The sequence below is a fragment of the Lepidochelys kempii genome, chromosome 25 (assembly GCF_965140265.1).
Source record: "Lepidochelys kempii isolate rLepKem1 chromosome 25, rLepKem1.hap2, whole genome shotgun sequence".
NCBI classification, from domain to species: Eukaryota; Metazoa; Chordata; order Testudines; family Cheloniidae; genus Lepidochelys; species Lepidochelys kempii.
Genome location: NC_133280.1, coordinates 15,266,073 through 15,276,663, shown reverse-complemented (window position 1 = coordinate 15,276,663; position 10,591 = coordinate 15,266,073). Strand labels below are relative to the sequence as shown.

The 10,591-nt window shown below is 40.6% G+C and overlaps 1 protein-coding gene across 8 annotated transcripts in view; it reads right to left on the bottom strand.

Annotated features, from left to right (window-relative positions):
- Nucleotides 1-10,591, bottom strand: part of SUGP2 (SURP and G-patch domain containing 2) — a 28,207-nt gene that overhangs the window by 2,725 nt on the left and 14,891 nt on the right. For 2 of the 8 annotated variants that reach the window (XM_073324157.1, XM_073324160.1), the window contains exon 9: nt 9,235-9,355. In XM_073324157.1, the coding sequence (XP_073180258.1) occupies nt 9,235-9,355 (121 nt within the window). Of the gene's footprint in view, nt 1-931; nt 951-3,295; nt 6,639-6,881; nt 9,356-10,591 lie in introns of those variants that run through there. The other 6 variants (XM_073324163.1, XM_073324162.1, XM_073324161.1 and 3 more) reach the window with 5 other exon arrangements.

The window sequence follows — 10,591 nt, the reverse complement described above, 5'->3', positions numbered from 1 at the left end:
TGAAACAAAAATATCAGACTGAAAAAGGGATAGCAGTGGGACAAAGGCTTATATTTTATTCACATTTTCCAGGATCGTGTTTTAAATAATTTTCAGTTATATATGGATATTTTATTCCCACTGTTATACAGAAAAATAACCAACACAAAATCATTATTAACTGGACACCAAAGTCTCCAGCCACTAGATTCAATGTTAGGGTAAATCACAGCAGAACATGCATACAAGAATCTGGGAGAAAGAGTGACCAATGGTGTTGAAAACTGTGTTGTCTTCAAAATTATCGCAAAGGATTCTTTGCATGAAAAGCAAAAAACTCTTCTACCTATTAGATCTCACAAGTTAAGTAGATTTGGGATGTGTCAGTACTTGGTTGGGGAAATACTAAGGGATGACAAAAGATGTGTTGGTTATGCAGTTGATGGCATTCTTTTCTCTGATCCTTTGCTGAAAATCAATGCCTCAACTTGGTGTTAGGTGAAACTGTGTTATTGAAAGTACCATGTATTTGTGCGAATACAGACTAACACGGCTGCTACACTGAAACCTGAAAGTACCATCTTTCAGATGACACATAAAGCCTAAAATGTGAAAACCTCTTGTGGGGATTAAAGATAGGATATCATAACATTCAAGAGATTGGAGTTCATAATACTAGTATCCTGGTCAAAAGCTAACTGAAAATAAAGTAATTGTTTCAGTCAGTCTAGCTGGCAATTCTTACACACCTACCACACAGAGGGAACCCTACTACTCTGCAGCATGTATCTTGTAACACAAGAGTTTTATCACACTTACTTTGGTATGTTACTGTTTTTCTGGGAATGCAGCTCAGGATAGAGGCTTCCATCTGTTGCATTAATCCATAAACAAGATAGAGACAGAGGACAGCAGTGGTACCACTCATTTTCAGAAATCCAGTTAGAATATAATCTATCCAGTTTTAATTCCTTGAAATTTGAATATTTACAGTCAGCATTTTCTGCATGGTGCTTGAAAATGTCTTGTTAGGAGGTCTCAGATGTAGATATCTATAGCTTTTAACATTTTATGAAGCTTGTGCAAATCAAAATAGCCTTTTAAATTGTTTTATTTGGAAATAAACTTTTCCACTAACATCCAATAGACATACCCTAAAATTAAAAGCAGTTTAAGATCAATTCAACTGATTACCTTGATTGATTACCTTCAACTGATTAAGCAAAGATCAACTGATTACCTTAGCTTTCATAACAAAAATGTATTCTGCACTCTTACAAGTCTTTTTGTTTGTATTTTACAGCTACCTCGTATATCAGTAGCCATTCCTACCTGACACTAGTCAACCTTTGTCTGTAGGTATGACTGTTTTGATCAGATCTACTGCATCCTGCAATAAGTAGGCACAACAGAGCTAACGTAATAATGCTGTGTGCAGCTTTCATTAGATGATTTTTGCTTTTGTGTGTTTCTGCCTCGGCTGTGTTTCAGGTCTTTGTTCCACAGTGGTAGACTATCTGAATCCATGGTCTCCTTTTGGGAGAGAAAGGATCTGAAATATGTTCTTTTTGCAGTTGTACCAAAGTGAAGGGAAAGGTGTGTGGGTAGGTGGGAAGCAGGACCGACATTAGATTGCTGGCGCCCAGGCCAGAAACAAAGGAGTCCAAGCCCAAGCCCCGCCACCCAGGGCTCAAACCAAAGCCTGATCATCTAACTTAGCTTCACAGGGCCCTTAGTAGCATGGGGCCCCAGGCAATTTCCCTACTTTCTACCCCCTAACGCCATCCCTGGTAGGAGGGCATCACTGGACAGAGCTCAAAAACCTGTGTTGTGTGAAGCCCACAAGGTCTCAGTTACTCAGTTGAAGTTATAACAAATGATCCCAGCCTCCAGTTCCTTCTCCCACCCATTTACTCCTTCACCAGGCACCATGCTGCCCCCGAACGGGTCTCTGGGCTGTGGGAATGACACCAGGATGGGGGCACCTCCAACAGTTTTCTCCTGGCAGGAGAAAGGAAGGCCAGGGCACGCTGGGGGAGCTCAGCTCTGGCCTTGCCTTCTGGCAACCAGGACACTGCCCGGTGTGTGTGGGGGGCCTTCCCCATCGACCAGCTCCCCGAATCCAACCCCCTTCTATGGCTCCGGGGGGGGCGGGGGCGGCTGGTAGATGGTAACGGCGCCTCAGCGACTAGCAAATACACAGCAAAGCTGGACCCAATGGAGCCCGCTAGACCCCCTCCCCAGGACCCCAATACCCCCGCCTCAATCCTCCCAGAGCCTCCCCACCCCACCTCTCCCTACAGGAAACCCCAGGACCCCCTCCATCAGCTCCTCTGCCCCAGGGCCTCCCCCCATCTCCCCTTCCAGCCCTCAGGGAGCCCCCCCCACTTCACCTCACTCCAGCGCTGGAGCAACACCTCGCCCCCCCCCCCAAACTGCCGCATTACCCGCCAGGAGACGGTTGGCCCCACGCGCCCCAGATTCCCGCGCCGCCCTTCCCCCCCCTCGACACCGGCCCCCGCCCCGGTCGCCCCGCCCCAGCCCCCTCCCGCCTTGCCCGAACCGGCAGCTGCGGGCTCTCCGGGCTCGCCCACCGCGCTCCGCCCGGGGCAAGCTCCGCCGGCAGCGGGGAAGCCATTTCCCCGGCGGCCGAATCGCTCGCCTCCGTCAAAAGCAAGATCAAGGCCCCCGCGGCAGTACTTGTTCCCAACACGTGCCGGGGGAGAAGCCTGAAGGTTCCTCCGTCTCGCTCCGACCCGCCTCCTACCATTGTCCTTAACCCTAACAAACCCCCCCGGCGGTGGAGTACAGCTAAATTGGTTAGTCTCTAAGGTCCCACAAATACTCCTTTTCTTTCCAAGAACTTGAATCACTTCATGAGTTACAGCGTCCCAGCAAACTAGCTGCCCTAAGGGCAAGGAGGTATATTTGCAAAATTAACCCCAAGGAGCATCAAAAATGAGGTTAACATTTCAGATTCACTTTTTTTTTTTTTTTTGGGCTTGCTGGCTGCAACTCCCACATTTAGGGCACCTGCGGCTTTCAAAAGTATTTCAGCTACAATTTTTGCTTTTAGTCAGCACTTTTAAATTGGTGACACTATCAAATTGATCCGTGCTAAAGCACCGTAGGGAGGGGAGGTAGGTAACATGCTACACCCACTGTTTCATGTTCTCTATGTATATAAATCTCCCCACTGTGTTTTCCACTGAATGCATCCGATGAAGTGAGCTGTAGCTCACGAAAGCTTATGCCCAAATAAATTTGTTGGTCTCTAAGGTGCCACAAGTCCTCCTTTTCTTTTTGCGGATACAGACTAACACGGCTGCTACTCTGAAACCTATATTTACCAAAGTTTCCCTAAAAATGTGCTGTATTAGAACCCTAGGAAAATCAATTACAGATAAGAGACCTATTAGTCATCCACTCCACTGACTTAATAATGTAGGCTTTTTTCTCCCCTGCACTACATTTTCTAGTGTTTTGGCTCTTCCAGTTAAGTGCTTTAGGAGATGGTATTTTCCCACTCACTTCTTGCAAGATATTATTCAAGTAAAGTAGACCAAGTGGAAAAAGTTTTCCCTAGTATTTAGCACATTTCCTTTTCAGTTTTATCCCATCTCAGGTTATACACCTGAAATAGTTTCTCTTCCTTGATATTTACCCCATTCACATTTTTGTAGATTACAGAAATGCATATAAATGGTTTGTGCATAGGTTATGCATTTAGATACTCCTGGTCAGCCAGACCTAATATGTGGCAGAACGGGACAGAACACATCTGCAATCTGTATTTGATATGGGGGGGGGGGGGAGGAGAAGAGGATTTTGCAAGTTTGAGTTGACCATGCATTACCAGTAAGGAGGAAAAAGCTATGTAAATAACCTAGCTTTTGATCAGACTTATCATCATAGCAGGTGGCTCCTGTTTTCCACTGATTATACTGTGATTTGACTATGTAGCCTTGATAAAAGTCACAACATTTTTAACATAGATTATGTTCCTAATGCTATATATTGAAAAATGATTTTATTTGCTGAAATAACAGGTCCTACAATTCCTTTAAATGGGGAATGTTAGATGATTCCAACTGTCTAAGATGTTTCCACCCTAAGCTTCTGTCTGCTTGCATGTTTAAACCTGCCTCTGGAAATTTCCACTTCATGCATCCAACGAAGTAGGTATTCACCCATGAAAGCTTATGCTTCAATACGTCTGTTAGTCTATAAGGTACCACAGGACTCTTTGCCACTTTTGTCTGTGCTGGTGTTTTTAAAACTAGGACATGTAGGCAAAGTGACAAATGATTTGCATGCATCTTTTTATTAATACTCAAAGAGATAGTAGCTGGATAATGCTTCCCTTAGCTATCAGCCCTTCAGAGTTAAGGCTTCTGCTCATGCAGTAGTTCAAGGGCAAAACTGCAATCTTTTAAATACATTCTTCTGGCACAAAGCTTAACAGAACACATTAGATGTCACTGCTTTTTAAACAGCAACGACTTTACTGCCCAGAGCGAATGCAAACATTTTCCACACCTGCCCTCATTTAGCAGTTTACCCAAACAAGGTTCACAAAAGCTATGTATTTCAAAAGTAATCTCTTTATGTTGTCCTTAAATGTTTTCTCATTTAAAGTGGACTATTGCTTAACCCTGCAATCTGGCTGTGACTCACCAGCCACAGCCACGAGATATGGTGAATGAGGAGGATAGTACAGAATCTTCATGCATGCATTTTAAAATAATTTTCATCTTATATCTAAGAATGTATTTTTATGCATCAAAGTTTATTATATTTAGAAAGGGTCCAGACTTATTTTGGGCAAAATGAACTACAACTAACTTTAGCCACAGCAGAACAGAACATCAATACAAATAAAAACAGTGTGCTGTATTTAAGAAGCTTAATATTTCTGCATTTTTAAATGTTTATATATTAAAGAAGCTATAGATTTTTGTAAATTTTATAAACAGGAAGAAAAAATATTATTGGTATTACATACCACTTAAGATATGTTAGCAACTGAATAAGAACAGTTGTATTAGTCCAACACATCTGTTTCAAATAACAGTGCATTATTTGCACAGGAGATTCGTCTGCTCCATCAGGGCACCTTTCAAGCAAACAAATGAGGAATCTCCCTTCCCTGAATCTACACTTAGTACTCCTCACCTCCATGCAGCTACCAGGTGCTGTCAGTACAGAAGCAAGGGACAGCTCTTATACTGGGTTTATATTTCTTTCCCAAATTAACAAACACTGAATAGGCTTTACTTCTCTAATGACTCGTGTACAGCAACTGTTACTGATAAAATGTTTCACTTTGCTGTGGCTCCACCCTTCCCTCCCAATGGTCAGATTTTATTTATTTTTTTATATATAAAGCTATTTTTGCTTGTTGTTTGAAACAGCTCAATGTACCAGTGATAATCATAGAGATAAGGTTTGGCTCCTGGGATGTAGGAGCCTGGAACGTAACTCTCACATTCTGGCTGGTACAAACTGGTATTGGCATTCAAGGCAGAGGTAACACCATGGTGCCTTGTTTAATGCACTGGAACCCTAGGAAAATCAAGTAGCTCTGAAATAATCCAAAAAGCAACCCTGTAAATGGATGATTTTGTAGTTATATAACACTATATAATCCCAATTTCATGTATCAGTGCCAAAGAAGTGGTCATATTTCCTACACCACAAGCAAAACATCATTGAAACCAGAAGGAAACTGTTTACCTCTACATTTATTGCAGATTTTAAAAAGATTAACAATGCTAACATATTTATTTGTACTAAAAAGAAACTTCAGTTATCCAATAATATAAGCATTTATTACTAGCTTAGCACTACTGCCAATTTGCACAGAACAAAAACTAGCAAATTGCTCTACAAGATCATCAAACAGTAAAAACAACCAAAAGACAGCAGACACACCACTGAAGTTAGTTAAAATGTTCACTGATGCTTGTAGTCTTCATGGAAGAGAGCCTGGAAACTAAAATAACAGAAAAGAAACTAGTAAACAAGGCAATGTATCTGCACAATGTTTCACATATGTACCTGTATTTAAATTTTCAAATCAGAGCTGCCTGCAAAAGCAGGTTAAAATAAAGGGGGGAGGGGAATTCCTTCTGCAAAAGGAGAGTAAGGTCATCTCTTGGTAAAACAAGATAAAAGTGGTTCACAGAAACCCACTTGAGAGCAACACTGGAATCTTAGCACCAGCGCTGCTCTGCTGATATCTTGTCCAAAATTAAAGTTTGGCACAAGAAAGACTGACCATACTACAGTTATCCAGGGCAGCAGATTGAGATTCCCTTAGGAACTACTGTTCACATTCATTTTCAAGAGTGCATAATACTCAAGGAAATTGCTCTAAATTGAGTTGAAATCAGCAGAAAATGTACCATTTTCCAATCTGGATACTGAATTTTTCCAGACTGGATAAGTAGGTGTTCAGCAAATGTACCCCAAAAGGTACTGTGCCCAACCTGTTTAAACCAGAACAGCTCAGAATGGTGATCAGGGTCGAGGGGGCTGAGAAAATCCATCCCAACATAGTGTGAAGCCACACACTGATTTGTGTCTTTTTCTGCAAATAGCACAGCATGTAGTCAAGAGATTTTCTTCCAAAATGTAAATGTGAAAGAAGAGGTGAACTGGAAGCATGTGGGAAAATAAAATAAAATAAAATAATTGTAAAACAGCAACAATGGCAGCTTCATCAATGAAACTAAAAGGAAAGTTAAACCCATATTAGTGGGTATGAGAAATAATTCTGGGTCCAACACTATTGGTTCCAGAGCATCATTCTACAACAGACCATGAATGGTGGAACTCCTCTTTTTTTTAAAAAAAAAAAAAAAGACGAAAAAAAGACTCCGTTTTTGCATTCAACACAATGTCCAATTAAGCATGGGAAAGGGAAAAAGTGCAGTGGAAAACATCTCCAAATAGGGACCTATCAGGTAAGTGTAATACTGCCAAATATTGTACCAGCTGAACTTAAAGGCAGTTTTTCTCCAACATGATTGTGCTGTTTATGCTTCTAAACATTTCCAAGCAAAGCCTATGGGATAAATCTTTGTAGTATCACTAAATATCTTGAATAAAGTATGATGAATCAGGCAAGCTTTGAGAAAATACATTTGTATTTATGGTCCTGAATGCTCTAACTTCTTGTAATGTAAAGGTGCAGAAGCATGACGTTCATGGAAAAATTTAACTGTACCAACATGACAATCATTTCTATATCTGCTATTTACTGTTTTTAGCAGCCATGTGCTTTCAAGCTATTAAAATTGAGTGACCCGAAAAGTTACACTGTGGCATGATATCGTAGCTTATTGCTTACGCACACACACACACTCAGAGGAAAGAGAAATCTTGCTTTCATAAACTAAGTAAACTGATTTTACAGGAATGGAAAGGTTTTGGTGCTAAAGAATGAAAATTAAGATACTCCCTCCATTTCAATTTCAATTGGCAAGTTTATTTATTTTTATAAGGAGGAGATGACTGTCCTCTGCCCAATAGGCACATGTGAGTTGATAACTAGAGATCAAGTTTTCTTGCATATTCATCCTTTAGGAATGCCAGACACTGCTGCTTTACTGTAAGGTACTTGTATTGACTGTACCGTAAGCTGTCTGCATTACAAGCAGCATGGTGCCAGATGAAATCATTAACAAGCCTGCACGCTCTGAGTAAGCCAAACATACATCAGATCAAGACAAATTCTCTTTCAAGAGGAAGTAATCTGCCATTGTCACATAAAAAAAGTGAAGGCTCAACTATTTTTAGAAGTGTAACGATGGAGAAAAAGAAGCAGGCTAAAAAGTGCAACTGATATTATTAAATTGTCACTTCAAGCAATCCAATCATGGATTCTTTACTGACATGCAAACCTGGTGAAAGACGAAATGATCAACTAGACCTTGAACATTTGTTTCCAATACTACTGCTAAGTTTGCCATCATTTCTTCGGAACTGCTTCACCAAGAATGCATTTTTTTTGTTATTGAAGCACAGAGTATACTACTGGAGACTCATCTTTGATTTAATTAAAGAGAGAACAATGGAATACAAAGTTCTTTAACAATTTCAGGTTTTGTTTCATTTTCCTGGAGTCTTGCAGTCAAAGAACTTCTGAAGAGCAATATTCAATAGAATTAGAAATAAGCTGACTCCCTAAAGTGATGCTCTGATTACAAAACAGATCTTCGGCTTCCAGATCTTCTATATTTGACTTCCAATACTATTTTAAAACATAGTTCCAATCTTCTGCAGAACCCAAGTTACACCTTGTTCGCAGATTTATTTCTTTGAGAGGAAGAAACTATACAAGATTTTATTGAGCAAGACCTGCAAATTCACATAAAAACAAGTACACTTGAAATTGGTACTGCTTGCTACAGTGAAAATATGAGCAGCTGAAATTTTTGTTAGGCAGTACAGTTGGGTGTTCTTATATGGATTCATTATGTTAGTCCTACAAAGGTAGGCATGGATTCCTACATGCGTGCATGCTTATTTTAAAAGGTTTTGTTCTTAAATTGTTCTATGAATGGAAAAAAAATATCAAGAACTGCTTTGTCCAGATCATACCAGCAGTTCAAAAGATGCAGCCATTCAAAAAAAGCTTAGTAAAATAAAGCAACATCTGGTACTGAGGAAAACCGTCTCTCAAAGAGATCTGAATTTGAAAATCTTCTCAGCCTGAGAAAGGAGCAGATTGGTTTTCCAGCTTATATTTTTTGTGCTGCTTACATTGTTTGGAGCAAACCATCTTGTCACATAGTAGGCATTCTTGGCCAAAGAGAAAGGTAAACAGGCACATCTGAGAGCAAATCAGTTGTTTCTTCCTCAGAAGATGACATCCAAGTTGTCAGCTTGCACATCTAAGTACAAGGCTAACTTTAATCTTGGAAAATGTTTTTGGTACATTAGTATTCAAGTTCACTGCCACAGCACAAAGTGTTCTTCATACTGGCAGCATGCCGAAAACCTTTCACACAGCAGCTTTTGCATGTCCACGTTTTCTAGCAAACGAGTCTCTTGCGTCAAACCTAGAAAGTAAGATGTTGGGTAATTCAGCAGTCCAAAGTAGTTCTGGATTTTCATGAAATAATAAAAACCCAGATGCATTTGTGGAAACACAGTAACACTTTCACTTCTGTTCAAAGGAAGGCTTTTTAACTGCAGTATTTTAATGTTTGCAGGAATTCATAAACCAGACTTGTCCATTGCACATACCTATTTACTTGCTCTTTTCTGCCTGTACATTTGTATCATTCTTTGACGGAAAACATCAAATGTATCTTCTTTATTTTCTTCCCCTGCAGCACCCAAGCCCTCCCCTGCAGAGGTAGTACCCCTAGGGAGTAAAATGGATAATTAGCACAATTTGATTCAAACACATGATTTGACAAAGTGCAGAAAAGATGTAAAATAACAATAGTTTCAAAGGGAGACAGTTACAGAGTAAGGATCCAATTCAGTTTCCTCTGTGTCCCTTAATATGCCAGGCCAACTATGTATAGCTTTTCCTCCCCGCAGACAGAAACAGAAAAAAGCCAAGGCCATGTGATATTGCTGAGTAAATGGAAATATAGGTAGTTATCTAGATCAATTTCACATAAACTCCTCTGGGTTGATCACCTGGTTCATGACACACATGGTCCCTATTCAAAATGATGGCACCCCAAAGTATCATCGTTTTTAAAGTTCAAAATGGCACAGAAACCACCAGATCTCTTGGGAACAAAGCCCCCTGCCTTTATGTTGGAGAAAAAACAATTAGAGGGCAAGTTATCAGCCGTGAACACAACCACAGGGTCTGGTGAGCTATAACTGGGCTTGCTGTGCCCCAAGTGGAAACTCAGACACCATAAGTGGCATCAAGAAAGAAACCATCCTCATTATCCGATTTCTGTACTATATAGCCGTGGCCACATAAGCCAAGTAGATGATCATATAGCCTTGGAATATTTGCACAATCTTAACAGAAGATTGAGCCTTTGCAGTCCGCAGGGATTTCTGTGGCTGCAACCAAGTCCCAGGAAAATGTTTTTTCCTTGCAATTCCTCAGTATTAGAATCTGCCTTGGGAGCTGCAAGATCAAGTTAAAAACTCTGTAGGAAGAGCATAAAACCACCTAACAATTCTGTGGCTTCCTGGTAGGATAGGCCACTGTCCAAAATGTGCCTTTCTCCACATGCCCCACAGAAATATGCCATTCCCATCCTAGTTCACCAAGTCACCACTCTCACTGCATTAAAAATCTTCCCAAAGATATTTCTGTGATACCCACAATAGGGAACAAATAAATGTGTCTGTAACATGTCATAGCTTAATCATTCCTCTGGACCTCCCAATGCATTCCTTTGGTTTCATCTTTTAGGTTGTCAGTACTTCAGGGCAGGGACTGTCTTCATTTTCTGTCTTGTACAGTGCCAACCATTGGTGCTTAGGTAATAATGGATTTGTGAACCAGGAAGACTTTATTGTAGATATGATAAGAAGTAGAGTCCCCCTTCTGGGATAACTTTCCGGGCAAGTGACTGATCAGAGAAGTTCAAGATTAGACTGGTTATAAGAGTGATCATCTGAA